Source organism: Poecilia reticulata, linkage group LG5 (genome assembly GCF_000633615.1).
Source record: "Poecilia reticulata strain Guanapo linkage group LG5, Guppy_female_1.0+MT, whole genome shotgun sequence".
NCBI lineage: Eukaryota > Metazoa > Chordata > Actinopteri > Cyprinodontiformes > Poeciliidae > Poecilia > Poecilia reticulata.
Window position 1 is genome coordinate 1317589 of NC_024335.1, and position 16128 is coordinate 1333716.

Genomic DNA, 16128 nt, shown 5'->3' on the forward strand with positions numbered 1-16128 from the left:
AAGATAACAGAAGTAAAAGTGAACAAGATGTTATTTCTAGAATTAGGTTTAAAGGATTAAATAGTACTCTTAAGTTAATTAATAAACATAATACAGGTTGTTGTAATTATTGTGGAGAATTAGAAACAGTACAACATATTTTCTTAGAATGCAACAAATATGTATGGGAAATAGAGTTACTACTTAGAGAGTTAAGTAGAAATAAAAATAAGTTATATATTAGAGAGTTGTTTCAGAGATCGTCAGGGGATATAGTTTTTGATAGTATTTTTTATTTTCTTAGAAGAACGGGTATGATGAGGAGGCTATGAGCTTCTGATCCATACTCCAACCTGAAGGTGGCGGTAATGCGCCTTAAAGCTGTTTGCCAACCGCCATTAAAAAATAAAAATAAAAAAAAAAACAGAGGAGGAAGAAGAAGAAGAAGAACAGCACGTCAGAGGCGTGTTCGAAAGGGGGGCCGGGGGTTCTGAGAGGGACGGACTTTGACAGAACACCGGGTGTCAGCCTGTCGGTCCGCCGCTAGCAGCCAGCAGGGTCCGGGCTTTGCACCGTCCTGATTCCTTGTGTGGTGTGTGTCGGGAGTTTGGTCGGCTCTCCGCGGTGTGATGGAACTGGACAGAATGGATGAAAATGACTGGAAATACCACGGAGAAGGAAACAAGAGCCTGGTGGTCTCCCATGTTCAGGTAAATAGGCTAACGATGCTGAAGTTAGCGTCTGATTCGAAGCTGTTTTTAAAGGGCTAGTTCACTATTTAGAGAACCCGAGGCATCCGGTCTACAACCAAATCCAAAGCAACTAGTTTGACCAAAGCTGAGAAAAATACTTTGCATTGATTATAGTTTTATCTAAGCAAAGTTTACTCTCTTAAACTTAATTTTGATTGTTGAAATTTCTATAAATAGTGATTTCAGGGACTTCAGAACTGCCTTAGATCAAACCTAGAACCTCCAAACGTAGACTTGAGTACATCTGGTCTGGGAATAAATATTGTTTATCATTTTTCTACACTGCTTGAGAAGTATGAAATTGCTTTAAATTTGTTTGAGTCTCGAAAAAGAGAATAGTTTTAGATAATTAAATATCTAGGTTTAATTCACCTGACATGAAAAGAAAAATTCAGAATTACTTTAAGTAAATACTCAGTTATTTTCTATATTTCAAACATGAGTTCAGTTATAGTTTAAGTTAACATTGCAGAAGTTTTAATAAACTTGACATTTTCGTCCTTCTGTATGTGCAGCTTTTTCTTTGTTATTATACAAAACTCAGTATTACTAAACTTCATGTTGCATTGACAGACATAAACCCTCCAATTAAAACTTTAATATTCTTGGAAAACTGTATTAAATAGTTGCTTTTGCCTTTTCAGACCCAACACCTGTGGTTCCATCTTGAAAACGCATCCGTGTTGATTCTGGACTCATGTTTCATGAAAACAAACATACTTAAACTTGTCCTTTTATCATATTTCACAAGTAGATCATATGTATTAAAAATGAGATTTTTTTTGACAGATCATCAGTTCTTATGTTTATGTAGGAATGTGCATTAACTGCAGGTTAATTCAGTTCAGGTATTAGCTGTTAAAGTATGCACCAAAAAAGTGTAACGATCTACATACCAAAAACATACATACCTAAATGGGATGAAAATAAAACTTATAATGTTTTATTTTGGTCCTCCAAATAATCTCAAAAGGAAATTCAATCCTGGTTTGATTTTTCTTCAGTATTTCAGATTTTTGAAAGTTTAGGGTCTTTAGAAACTGTGGACTAGCCCTTTAGGGAAGCTTCGAATCGAAAGCTAACTTCACCCTCGTCCGCTGCAACGGTTGAAGCTAGTTAAGTCATATTAACAGCTCCATATAACGAAGTAACAGCACTTTTATGTATTTTATTACATCACAATCTTGTTTAAATGTGTCATCGGGCAGATTTACTTAGAGTTTGACATATTTTAGATTAAAAAACCAAAGTATCGGGGCTGTTGGGAAGCTAACGGACTTAGCATCAGTGTTTACATCAGCTGCTGATGGAAATGATTTAATAGGCCTTCTCTTACTTTTATCTGACATTAAAACCGACATTTATTTCTCAATAGAGTGTTTTTTTATGGTCTGGCTCTTGTGTGTCTGAGCAGTCGAAACCGTCCAGAGACTAACCATGTTGTTGAGCAATAAGTGCAGAAGACTATGAGTCACTTCAGAACTGGACCTGAATCACTGGGAACCGGTTTGGTCCGTCTTCTGTTGTTCAGATGAAGCACCTTATGATGTATTAACGGTCAGAAGGGTTTTAAAGTTACAGACATGTTCTGGGATTAACTGACAGTTCAAGGTGTCTACATTGAAATAAAAATAAAGAAGTGCAGATCCACTGCCTGCTGGTTCTGGCCCGTCTGGTATGGAAGGCGAAGTGTGCCGTTCAGATCCCTCTGTTCCTGTTTTTTTGAACAATGTTTTGCATTCATACACGTTATGTTTAATAACCCATTAAACTCTGTAGTAAAATTGGGCTCGGCAGGAATAATGGTGTTCTTTTTACATTTTTCACATCTTTTGTTTCTGAAGTTCAAACAGGTTGAACCGGATCATCTTTAATCCTGCTCTGGAGTTGATTGATGTCCAACGCTGGTTTCAAACAGACACTGTGGTCCTGCTTCTGTTTTTACTGACAGGAAATATGTTCCTGCTGAAAACCTCTAACCACTGTTGGCTCAAAGAAATGTTAGGGACACGCTCCTGAAAACGTGTTCCTAACCTTCGATATGTTCCCTGTCAAACGCACGTCTGAGGAAAAAAGAAAAACAAAACGTATATATTTCTGCTTTATTTTTAATTATGTCAGCTTTGATCCTGTGACAACAGGATCAAAGCTCCTGACAAAACCTGGAAATTTGAAAGAGTCGCTGTGCTTCCCTCAAGTTTTTGACTTTATAGTTTTCAGACAAACGTAACAAAAAAGAATAGACTACAATTATATAAATCTCCTTACCAGTATAATATCTTCATGTAGCATTTGGCATTTATTGTGATACATTTCTTATTATGATAAAAATTTTAATTGTCATAAAATTCAGTTAATTATGTTAATTTTACTATTTTTTCACAGTTTATCAATACATTTGAAAATATGATTAATTGCGGTAAATGTGATCAGTTTAATGTCATATAAAATTATTAAAATTAAATTAATAATATTATTTATGTTCATAAAAATCCATAAATATCACTGCAACTCATATGGGCCACTGAGTTTCATATAACAATGTTGGCAAAATATATATTTGTTAAAAAAAATTAAAATAAAATTCTTTTGCTCTCCTGAACATATTGGCGCCCTGCTGATGTAATCCCGTTCTACCCTGAGGCCCAACTGGACCCAGTGGTCGTCGGGGGAAACGGTCCTGTGTGCTCTGGATGTTTCTCTGCTGCAGCTCGCGCCAGAAAACATCTGAAACATGCAAAGAGTTGTGCCTGAGGACCCGATGGGGGAACGCTGCTCCAACACGATCTGCGTTTCTCACGCTGCTTTGAAACCAGGCGGCCATTTCCGAAACACCGCCGTCGCTTGTAGCCACAGACGGACCGCCGGCTGCTTTCGATGAACTCAGACCTGAGGAGAATAACAAATAATATTCTCTGTTTCTGGCCTTAAAAGTCCAGAAATGTCCAAATTAGACCTTAATTTGCATTTAGTTAGCTGTTACATTCATATATATGGAGGATCAAAACTGACATAAGTAAAAATAAAAGCAGAAATATATTTTGTTTCCATATATATACGTTTTCATCACAAAATAAGTATTTTGTTGGTCCTTTTTCTTAAACATGCATTTGTCAAGAAATGTATATAATTTATACATTTCTTGAATGTAAAATATACATTTTATATATATTTCTTGACAAAAACACATTTATTTTATTTTTTTTTGGCATTTATTTTTAATTATGTCAATTTTGGTCCTCCTTTAACCTGGACATTGTTAGAAGTTAATAAAAACACATTAATAAATTAATAATTATAATAAATGCATAAACAGAATTGAAGTTGAAGAGTTAAAAATATGTAGCAAAACATAACAGTAAATGAAAACAATCAATTGAAGAAGTGAAGTTGCAAAGTTTAAAAATATATGTAGCAAAGGATAATAACAAAAATTAGTAAATGAAAACAATAACACTAAAAAAAGAAATAAAGTTATTAAAGTAAAAAAACTGAAATAAAATAAAAACATAAATGAGTACATTAGTTAAAAAAGGGAAAAAAATACATATAACAAAATAAAATGATAATAAAAGGTGAAATAAAAGAAGAAGTGGAGTCGTGAAAGTGGGATGTGAGTCCGTTAGGCCCAGTTCTGAAGTCACCACTAGTTCCTGAGAAAGGAAGTTGGAGCCGGTGGCTTGGTGTGAAACTACGATGATTTTAGCTTCACGTTGGAGAGTTTTTCTGTTTGTTTGTTTTTTACGCCAGGTGAATCTCACCTGGAGTCAGGTTTCTTTAGGCTGCGTTGCTGGTGATTGATGTGAGAACAAAGAGTTCAGGAAGAGAAAGTTTGCGTTCATCTGAATTTACCTGGCTGTCTCTAAACTGACTGTGTTGCTTACTGGTTTCCAGCAGGGTTAAACTGGGATGTTTGTACTGGGAACATTTTCCCAGCAGGTTTCTGGTGGTGTTGAATCCTCATCCACCCCCAAACTGCAGCTCCAGGTTTTCCCATGACACTCGCAGGCGTTGTGAAATCGAGTCTTTGTGTGTAAAAACGGGAGTCCATGTCAGAACCTGCCTGAGGAACCGGCTCGATATGATCCATCACGGCGCTCCGGATGGGATTATATCAGACATTCCTCCTGTTGCTGGTGTTTTTCCACTATGTTTATCTCCAACATTTCACCTTTATAGACCTGACATGATAAACAAATACCAGACCTTTCATCTGCACGGTTACCTTCTGTCATCTTAACAAACTCTGAATAGAAGACAAATACTCTGAATAAACCTAGCCAGCTCTGTGATACTCATGGTTTTTGGTTTCAGAACAGAAGAGATCAACTAGGTAACTCAATTCAAGCTAGCTCTGAGCTAAGCATGAGCGCGAGTATAGAATCATCAATGGGAGGCAAATCCGCCATGGCAACGGGAGAAAAAGAAAAACTTGAAACTGCATATTTTTCAACAATGAAATTTAGTCCTGGACGATTAGTCAGTAACAAGAAATACGGCAATAGAAACATGATCAGCATCCTGGGAGATGTAGGCAGAGACTTTATCCGCTCATCCTCTCTCAGTCAACCAACTAACGCACTCTTTGGTTACCTAGCAACAACTTGTTGAGTAACTTGCACAGCAGCAGTTTCATGTTTATGATTTAGCCTTAAAAAGAAGAGCTGTTTTAAATAAAATAAATGTGTTTTTATGAAGTATTAGTACCAACTTGTTGACTTTGCATCGGAATCAGCGAGTACCTAAACCGAAGCTCTGTTCACATCTGGTTGGTGTTTTCTAAGACTGATGAGGAAGTCAAAGCTGTGATGAAAAGGAACGACATAACTGAGCTGCTAACCTGTCAGTCAAGAATTAGGGCGTTATTGTGTGTTGAGACTTAATTATGTTTTTAAGTCACGCAGGACGCTGTTACCCAGAGGGCAGTTTCTGTTGGAAAAATGCCTAAAACTCTCTGGCTGGGCTGATTCCCTTATGTTTGAAATAAAATATTATAATGGGATTTAAAAAATTGTTCAAATGGTGACAAAGAGCTTATCGTCTACAGCGGACACCGTCAGTCGACCAGAGTAACTAAACACTGTGGGAGGCTGCTGGACAGTCAGGATCTCGCTGTTAAACTTTATGATTTATTAAGAATAAGTATCTTTATTGTCCACAAATGCTTGTGGAAATTTGCCTTTGGCTTCGCATGGTGGTGAAAAATATTGCAAAATAAAAAGTATCACAAACCAGCAATGGGCACAACGTCACGGTTAACAACTCAGAAACATTATTGCATTTAGGACGAATGAGTTGTTATACATGTTCGTGGTTGCTCTGTTTTGTTTTATAACCCCAAATAGGGGATCATTCAGCCACTCAAAATTGCTGAGCCTTTTTTTTAATATCATTTTGTTGCGTTTTTCAGTAACTGTTAAGTTTCTAATGCTGGTCACAGACAACAAATAAGGGGCAGACATGACTCCTGATAGTCCGGTAGATTCGGTTTGATTTGGGACCAAAGCTGCATCATCTGCTCCAGCTGCTGCGGTTCTCTTTCTCTCTGCTCTGAGTCAAATCAACCGAACGCTTTGAGCAACCTGTTCCCCTCCTTGCAGAGTGGCGTCAGATTTTAGCGGTTGGAGGATTTTTTTTTACCACGACTCATTTCTCCTGCTAGCGCTAGGCTAGCACATTTGTCTTGGTTGTCTTCTCACCCAGAATGCCCTGCACTGTAGTCCACTTCCTGCTTTTGGAGTGGTCTCTGGTCTGCTTGGCCCTATGACCTTGGCCCTATGACCTTTGCCCCCTGACCTTTGTCCCCCTCTCCCAATCCGCTTTCCTATCTGACAGCTGTCAAATAAAGGCCACGAGGGCCGACGGAACCTGAATCAGCCCGGCTCAACATCCAGAAAAAAGACCCAAGCAGAACCAGATCAGGATGGGCTTCTTTCTGCTTCAGGAAGGCTGAAAGATTCTCTGTAGGAACATAAATCTGGTTCAGTGGGTTTAGAAGAACGGTTCTGCTGCTTCAGGACGGTTCTGCTGATGAAAGTCGGACTCTTATGTTTGAATCCTAACTGGACTTCTCTCTGTTCCTGCAGCACTGCAGAGTTTTACGTCTCCTCAAGTATCCAGCAGAAGACTCAGAGAACCCTCCTCAGGTAAAGATGCTGTTTGCTCTTCTGATCAGCAAAAGAACCACTTTGTTCTGGGAGGTTCTGATTTGTTCATGTTGTTCCAAAATGCTAGATCTGTCTCTGTTGTGCAGAATCAGAACAAACTTCTCTGGTTTCCTGTCAGAATCAACAAAATATTTTCGTTAGCTAAAAGTCTCAATCATCAGAGAAAATGTCATTATTTTAATCTGAAGTTTACATACAGAATGATTACTGTTTCTTTAACCAATGAGGGAAAGCCCAGATGATGATGTCACAGCTTTGGAAGCTTCTGATAGGTTAATTGAGACATGTAAGTTATTGGAGACTCACCTCTAGTTTCTAGATGCTTGAAGGAGCCTCATTCTTCTGTTCAAACTATTATTGCAAAGAAAGACATAATGTGAATGTCCAACCATCATACGGGTCCGAAAGAGACGGGTTCTGGTCCAAAATGGGCCACTCGGTGAGTAAGAAGCCATTACTCCAAAAGAAAAAAAAGTCTGCAAATGACCTCCTCTCATGCAAAATTGACCATTTTAATGCAACTTTGCATTTAAATTGTCATTATTTACCAAAAAACACTTCTTGACTAAATTAATAGACATTCATAGTCTTTCATGTTAATAAGATCTTTTATTTGTCATTATGTTTCAGGAACTTAATGAAACTGGAGATGACTTGTTATGCCACTCTTCTGCACATCCCTTGAAATAAAATGACAAAAAGTTTTTACGACAAATAAACGATATGATGAATGCCCTTCCCTGGCTCCCTGGTTCTGACTGTGTTCTGACCCGCGGAACCAGAACATTCAGTTGAAACGGAAACAGTTTTCAGTTCCAGTTTCTCTGCAGCTGCAGTTCAGCGTTTCTTCTTCTTCTCTTGTATTTGCATGAAGCCCGGCGCTGATTTTACTTTCATCAGACCTAATTTCCCTTCATTATCCTTCTCACGTTCTGCCGGGCCCGCCTGGTGTCGGCTGGAGCTCCGTTTGCATGGGCGGCAAACGGATGAGTGAGGTCCCTGGTGGACGGGTGGCTCCGCCCCCTGGTGGACGGGTGGCTCCGCCCCCTGGTGGACGGGTGGCTCCGCCCCCTGGTGGACGGTTTGACGCCAGCGCTGACAGCAGGATGTTGTGTTGCAGACGGCGGAGCAGGCCTTCAGGCAGATCCAGAACATCGTGGACTTCACCTCCAACGTCATGAGCTGCCTGCTGGGGGAAAAGTTCGTCCACAGTGGGGTAATACGCACAATTTTTACAAATCATCAATCATATTTTTTTTAAAAAGACAAAAATCCCTCTAATTTCACAGTGAAAACTGATTTAACTGTCATTATTTTGGAAGAGTCTGACCCAAAAGTTTTCTGTTTGGAGAGACAGAGCAGATCATCTGGCTGGTTATGGTTCAGATCTAGGGGTGTGATCAAGTTGGGGCACAGGGGCCATTTGTGGTCCGTGGGCTGATTTTCTGCGGCCCCTTGTAAGCAGTTAAAGACTGTTTGTGCATATTTGACTCTCCTGAGCCAGGAGGGTCAAATATGCACTATCCATTGTTTTTAGTCTGGTAATATAATACTTTATCCTCCTAATATTACTGTTTCTTCTCCTAAAATTACAACTTTATTATCTTAGATTTATGACTTTATTCTCCTAAAATTATAATTTTATTCTTAAAGTTACGACTTTTCTGGCAATATTATGATTTTACTCTGTTATTTTAAAGATATCTCCTAGTCTTGCCCTAATACTCTGTTGTATTTTTGACCGTTGAGGACTTTCAGCCTGAGTCATTTTGGCTCATATGGTGAAAAGTTTGTACACCCTGATTAGCATCAAGCTGCTCAGTGATGCTGCACATCAGACTTATGATTTGAAGTTCAGTTTGATGTTGTACTTGAAGTGTTATGTCTTCCTTTGGTCGGCAGGAAGTGGTCAGACTGCCGCTGGAGTTCGTTCGACAGTTATCCATCAAGATTCAGCATCAGAGACCAGGTGAGACCAAGGGCGTAGATCCCATCTCATTATTGGGGAGGGGCCATAAACAGGGACATTTTTTAAGAGCAATTTTGGTGGGGTCGGCAAAGTTAAGGTAAAATGTGGTTTAAGTTTTTTGTTCTAGTAAGTAGCAATGAATAACAAAAGTGTTTTTCTCAGTGAACAACCTGCTGAGACCCGTAGAAGTCAAACTAAGATTCAAATGCTGCTTAGATCTGAGTTTGGTTCAGAGTCACTGATCTAATCTCTGCTACACCTTTACAAAAACTTAAGGCTCTAAATAAAAAGTTTTAATAAGTAACTCCACTTAATAAAATTTCTCGTAAATATTGATTTATTGCAGTGGTTCTCAATACAAGTCATGTGTTATTTAAATTATATATCTTAAGTTGCTTTAAACTTTTCTCTTTTTTTTCCATGTTAAAACCTATAAATATGTAGGAATTGAATATTTGGGAAGTATCATAATTTAAACTTAAGGCTCAGCACCAAAGTTTTCTATAAAAATATCCAGTTTTTATTTTGTGGTTTTAAACTCTCCCTGAGTTTACACCTATGGGTGAGACCTCAGAACCCGACGGAGGCCCGTTTGGACCCTTATCAGGACCTGAACCCACACTCTGTGTTTCTGTTCCAGCCTGGCGCTGTGATAAAGTCATGGACATCTACAGCGGCTGCGCTCTGTGTCTGCCCAACCTGACGTCTCCGACCCTTCACCAGCCCACGCCGACCCCGCCCCTCTGCATCGAGATCAAGGTACGACTCGTCGCCATGCTTCCCTCAGAGTGACGCTCTGAGGGAGCGTAAAGAGGAAATATTTAGAGTCAACTAAAGTTACTACAGCTGGAAACCAGCAATCAGCTGACCTCTGACCTGAACCTTCAAACCTAAACATGGTTCCAAAGTCGGCCTTCTATCGCCTGAAGAGCGTTTCCAGGATCAGAGGACTAAGGTCTCAGCATTAGAGAAACTCATCCATGTGTTTCTCTTGATTACTGCAGCAGGTCTGACCTCCAGCTGCAGCTGATCCAGAAAGATGCGGCTTTGTGCTCTATGTTCCTGACTAAAACCAGGAACATAGAGCACATCACCCAGTTCTAAAGTCCTTCCACTGACAGACTTTAAAATACTGCTGGTAGTTTAATAACTGCTGAATGGCTTTAATATCTGCTGCTGTTGGATCAGCCTTCCAGACCTCTCAGGTCTTCTGTTTCTGGTTCTGCTCCATTTGATGTGCACTGCTGATACTTGACTAAATTTAATGTATGTTCTTTTTATGGCTTTGTATTTTTGTGTTTTTGTGATGTAAAGCACTTTGAACTGCCTTGCTGATGAAATGTGCCCTGCAAATAAATTTTATTGATTCTGTTTTCAGCCTAAATGCGGCTTCCTGCCGTCCCCCAAACACGTCAGCAAGGACATCAAGACCAGAGTCTGTCGCTACTGCATGCACCAGCACTACAAGGTAGAGCCTGCAGGACTCACACACACACACACACACACACACACACACACACACACACACACACACACACACACTCTGATGTTTGATCCGCCTCGGTCTGTGGTGAATCAACGCCTCTGTTCTGAGACATGCAGAATGCAAAGCTGTATCACTCTGATCTAAAAACAAAAGCTGCTCTGTTTGTTTCTGAGCTGGTTCCTCTGAGGAAAGCTGCAGAAGAAAGTAAACATGTTCCTCCTGTCGGCTGGAGAACATCCTCAGATTGTCTCTCTTTCTGCTCTGATGGACAGGAAATCCTCCTGACTGAAGTCAGACAGGTTTTACTGCGTCTTCCTCATTAAACCACAAGAGCTGTGCTGAAGGAAAGCTGACATCTAGTGGTGAAGATGCAAATAACAACCAGCCGAGCATTAGAACATTTTAAAGGTTTATTAGAGTTAAAAACAAAAGAAGAAGTAATTATCCACTTATCAGAGTTCTGAAAAAATGAAAAACTAAATGATGTCCAGGAACCCTGGAGAGATGTTTCAGCTAAAGAGCGGAGCAGAACCAGGTCTCTGGACCACTGGGACCAGTTAGAGTTCTGTTCTGGTTTCTCACCAGCAGCTCTGCTGTTTCTGTCTCACCTGCGCAGGTGGCCAACGGGAAGTGGAAGAGACACAGCCTGTACTGTCCCCTGGACCTGTTCTCAGGGTGAGTTCACTGACGATGCATTCCCTGTCCCATGGGTTTTCAGTGAACCGTCCCGTCTTTTTGTTCTGCATTCTGTCGCAGTCTGATTTCTTCTTCTTCTTCTGTGCAGAAATAGACAGAGAATGCACTTCGCCATCAGACACCTGATAGAAGAACCTCAGAATAACCTCAAAGTATTTAAGGTATGAAGCCAAACTTTGGTTCTCTGATGTTCCTGGTCCTTCGTGTTTTAATAAATTATGTTTTTAAGCTGTTTTCTTCTCTTGTTGCCAGCTAACTTTGCTGATTGTGTTTTGTTTGTATTCCAACCGGACTAACACCTGGTTCTGGGTTTCAGGGTGGTCAGTGTATCTACAGCAGTAAGGAGGGCAGCGACGAGTCGCCCGACACAAATTCTCTGCTGCACCACCTCAGACCTTACTTCCTGCGTGGAAACAACCGCGTCAACGGTCACATGACCACCAAAGCCGTCCTGAACGACTTCATACAGGTGAAGCAGCGGTCCAGTACGGCTCTGCCTGAAGCTGCTGGTGTCAGTCAGCGCTAACGGCTGGTTTTGTGTCTGAAGGTCCTGGGGAACGCCCTGCTGAGCGCTGCAGGAGGAGACGGAGGTCAGGTGACCGACAGGACAGGAGAGGGGCGGAGCTTCTGCGAGGCCAGTCTGTTTAACAGGGAGCGGATTCGCCACGGTCAGTTTGTTCTCAAACATCATCAGAACTTAAAGCTGCAGAATGTAACATTTATATTTGTTTTTTTTTACGTATTTGTTAAATTTATCTCCTTCACCTCCCTACTTACCATCTGAACAAATGCACTAAAAACAACCAATCAGAGCCGAGAGGCGGGACTTAGCGTTGTCAATCATCCTCAAGAAACAATTTACTGGTACAGGAAAATTGTTTATCCACCGTCATCGGTGGCTATGCTAACTAGTCCTTAGCATTCACAACAGGCTATGCTAGCTGCAGAGAATGAGCAGCGCTACACAAGATTGTGATTGACAGCCTAAGACTGTCAATCAGAGTCTCCAGGCTCTGATTGGTTGTTTCTAGTAGCACTGGGAGAACTGGGAGAAGGCAGAGGAGCTTTATCACAGATTATCTGTTTCATACCAAAATGTCACAATAAATTAGTAAAAAATATTTTTTTGATAAAAGTTACAGACTTTAGACATAATCAATATGATCACAATATAAAATCAACATTGATCAAACCAACAGTTAACATTGGTTGATGCATACATTTCAGAAATGCCTTATGGGTCAGCGTTGCTATGGCAATATGTGGAGGCACCTGTTATTCTTCACCTCTGGTCTTCTGTCAGATTATTGCAGAGCAAACCTCAGCATTAACCCAAACGATCTGCAAGACATGCAGCTCAGACTGGAGATGTGTGCGTTTACATCTACTGGCATTTTGAGTTACTATGGTGACGTAAACAGCCAAAATGAATGAATTTAGCCTGGCAACGAGGCGATCATCAGGGCTTTGCTGTGTCATCTTGCTTTCACCTAGAAACAAAGTTTAACTTTTTATTTGTAGAGAAATCTGTGATCTGTTCAAAGGTGAAGGTGAATTTTCTTCATCTGCTGTGTTTTTTTTTTTTTCCAAATTTAACATTAAAGCAACACAAACGTACCTGTTAGAATGGAAACAACAGAGTGGAAGAAGACCACTGGGGAACCCAGTTTTTTAACACACAGTAATAGTTAAGTAATTTATTATTAATGAAATAATTCATGGAGTTAGTTTCTTTAGTTAATTGGGGCACCATCAGAGTACCTGGAATCATTAGGTAAACATGCTAGTCTCTCATGAAGGAATAAATGTGACTCTTCTGGACGAACCTCCTCACAGAAACCACAATAAACCATTCACTGAGAGTTTATTAGCTAAATAACTCAACTTTACACCAATAATGCAATTGAACTACTAAGAAAAATACAAATATTGAATAAGTGGAGGATCAAAACAAATGAATGAACAACATATGAGGAAACAAAATGGAATACTGGAAAACAGCTTCAAGACTGAGAAACCAAAAACGCAGAAAATCAGGACTTTTGAAATAAGACCTAAACATGCTCAACAAAAGTATTTATGTTTAACAAGCACATTATTGTCGAATTAGGACATAAAGTTTTGCTGGAACTGAGTGATGGAAGTTAGTCTTATTAACATTTTTAAAATAAAAACCTCAACATTTGGTAGTTACTATTGGAAGGTCAGCATCTGTTCAGTTTCCCCAGATGAGAATCAACAGGAACACAGGTAGATGGTGACTTTGTGTTGATTTCTGTCATGTAAACATCTTATTATTAATAAGTTATTAATAAAATTTACAAATAAACACAGACAAACATTCATATGCCGGTGACCTTTGACCCACACCAGATGGTGTAACAGACAGAAGGATTTAATTAAAAGGATGCATGACACAAAAATGACTATTTGGTCGTTTTTATGGAACAGAAACTCATAACCTAAGTGTTACTGGAAGCTCTTAAATAATTTTAAGTTCAAACCTGATCCACATTGGGACTAGCTCAGCTACAAAACCTTTGGTTCCGGTCCGAGACGTTTGAAACAGGAGTTTAGTTCAGGTTTTAGTTTTGGTTCTGCAGCATCTTCCAGGTCCTGATGTTACAGATAAAACAGAGGAGCAGAATTCCTGATGAAGTTCTCTGGAACCGGACCTGAAACCAGAACCATTTCCAGGTTGATTTAACGAACCCGTCTCTCTGTGATGCAGGATCTCAAGGTTTACCCACCAACAACATTTTGTCCAGAATCCTTCAGACTCAGATGTTGGACTCGTTGGACATCGAAGGACTTTATCCTCTGTACTGCCGAGTGGAGCAACACCTGCAGGACTTCCCCAAGGACAGGTAGAACCCGGCCAACCAGAACCAGAAGGAAAACCTGTCCCTGCAGGTAGACCTGGACTCTGACGTCTCTGTCTGTCTGCATCAGGACCGGCCTCCAGATAGACGGACCGTACGACCAGAACTTCTTGGAGAAAGTGCAGAAATGTTCGATGGAGGACGACGGCTCTGTGGAGTACGCTGCTGCCAAGGTCACATGGTTTCCAGTTCTCCCAGTAACACAGACACACTGGAACAGTTTATTCTTTATTTTCACTCTTGAAAATTCCAGTTTTGCTCTTTAAACAAAAATAAACAACAGTGTCATTTAACAGAAACTAAACCCAGGACGTTTCCATGGTGATGGGCAGCAGGGATGACGTCAGACAGAAACGCTTTGATGCTGAACAGATTTTAAGTGTCAAACACTCCAGCACTAACAGTTTTATCGTCCAGATCAATCATTTCTATAGACTTTCTCCAAACCAGGAGAAACTAAAGATCTACTGAGATGATGGAATGAAAACCTCTGAGTTTCCTCTGCAGTGTTTATTGATCAATAAGGTTTTATTAAGCTCAGCGCAGTGAAGGAATATTGTAATCATAGTGTTTATTATGATCAAAGTCAAATAAACTGGGCTTTTTTTTAGGCCTTAACATAATTGAAAACTCACCAAACATGACGGTCGCATCAGGCCTGTGCGAAATAAAAACTGCTCAACAGCGCCACATGGCAACATTCAAAACACCGTGGGCATTGACCTTACTTTATTGTAGAGGCATGAACATCGCAGCACTTCTACAATTACATACAGAGAAGTCTCCGACAGCCATGATTTACACCCAACAGAGAGAAAATACTGCAGATTATCCTGTTTCACCTGTTTGTGATCTAAGATTGAAACTATATTCACTAACTGCTGATAACCAAACATAATGTCTGCCTCCAGGAAGTTTTCGCCAATGCTTCGACCTTCAAGACCCGACCCGTCTTGAAGGTTGGGTTTCAGCCAAACTTTTAAGACGTGCTGCTGGACTCGCATTGAGTCTATTTGTACGATTTGTCAAATGCGCCCCCTGGTGGACGGGAGCGGGAGAGCGTTTATGATGAGGCTGCTGGCAGCTTTAATTTGAACTTTTGTTCTTCATACTGAGAACATCAGAGCTGCTGTTTCATCACTGAGATATTCACTGTCAGGATTTTTACTATATTATCAGTGGCGATGAATGGAAACATCTCATCAGTGAAGGTGTGTATGTGTGTGTTGGTGTCCAGATCAGAGGACGACAGCTTTCCTCCATCCCAGTCCAGATTCACTCTGACCCTGTGGAGTCTTTTCTGGACACAAAGGAATATGAGAGGAGCTGGTGGAGAACATGCTGAGTATTTACTTTCATATAATCCGATACCCATCCAGCCAGACGCTCTGTCTCCCTTTCTTTGGACAGACTCTGCTGACACACCGAGTTCCCAGTATTCACTGTCTCCAACCTCAACATCCCAGCTGTGGTTCCCTGAGTTAAAACCCTCAGAGCTCAGGACGGACCACCACAAGTCATTAAATCTCTCTGGATTTTCAGGAAGCTGCTGTTCCTCTCCATAAATCAAACCGGTCAGATCCTCAGACAGATGGAGTTCTGGACCAGTCATGTTTGGGTCCAGAACCAGAGGAGTGTAGGTCACCATGTCCTTCATGTTGCTCCAGATGTTTAAAGGCCAGGTTGCCCAGATGTTTGGCCTGGTCTATCAGAGCTCCTGAGGGCAGCTGTGGATCCTCCAGCAGGGGGCAGCGCTGGACTCTTTCCACTGCAGCCTTGTAGTTGTGCAGGAATGAGACGTCTGCAGCTCTCAGCTCCTCCTCTGTGGCTCTGACTGTGTCTGAAAGAGCTGCTATCTCTCTGCTCAGAGCCTCCATCTTCTCCTTCATCATCCCTCTCTTCTGCTCCTCTTCCTCCCTCAGTGCAGCCAGCCTGGCCTCCTCTTCCTTTGCCAGAAACTGATGAAGCTTCTTAAACTGCTCAACAATCTGCCTCTCTGTGTGTCGGGCCTGGACCTTCATGTGTTCTGCTGTCTGATCAAACTCCTCTTTAACTTCCTTCTTCAGCTCCAGCTTCTTCACTAAAGGCTCCAGAGAAATTTTCAGTTTCTCCCTGTGTTGCTGAGCAGCTTCATCARTGGGTCTGAATCTGTGCTTGGAGTGTTTTTCTGAATCTCTGCAGACGAGACAAACTGGCT

At 40.8% G+C, this 16128-nt stretch overlaps 1 protein-coding gene across 1 annotated transcript in view; it reads left to right on the forward strand.

Moving 5' to 3' along the window:
• The first annotated feature begins 442 nt into the window (after window positions 1-442).
• ippk (inositol 1,3,4,5,6-pentakisphosphate 2-kinase) overlaps window positions 443-16128 on the forward strand; it is a 20765-nt gene continuing 5079 nt past the window's right edge. Inside the window, exons 1-12 of the mRNA XM_008408271.2 lie at window positions 443-689; window positions 6818-6877; window positions 8019-8114; window positions 8801-8867; window positions 9508-9626; window positions 10246-10335; window positions 10970-11028; window positions 11138-11210; window positions 11366-11518; window positions 11597-11717; window positions 13781-13916; window positions 14002-14104. Of these exons, the coding sequence (XP_008406493.1) occupies window positions 609-689; window positions 6818-6877; window positions 8019-8114; window positions 8801-8867; window positions 9508-9626; window positions 10246-10335; window positions 10970-11028; window positions 11138-11210; window positions 11366-11518; window positions 11597-11717; window positions 13781-13916; window positions 14002-14104 (1158 nt within the window). The 5' untranslated portion in view covers window positions 443-608. The remainder of the gene's footprint in view (window positions 690-6817; window positions 6878-8018; window positions 8115-8800; window positions 8868-9507; window positions 9627-10245; window positions 10336-10969; window positions 11029-11137; window positions 11211-11365; window positions 11519-11596; window positions 11718-13780; window positions 13917-14001; window positions 14105-16128) is intronic.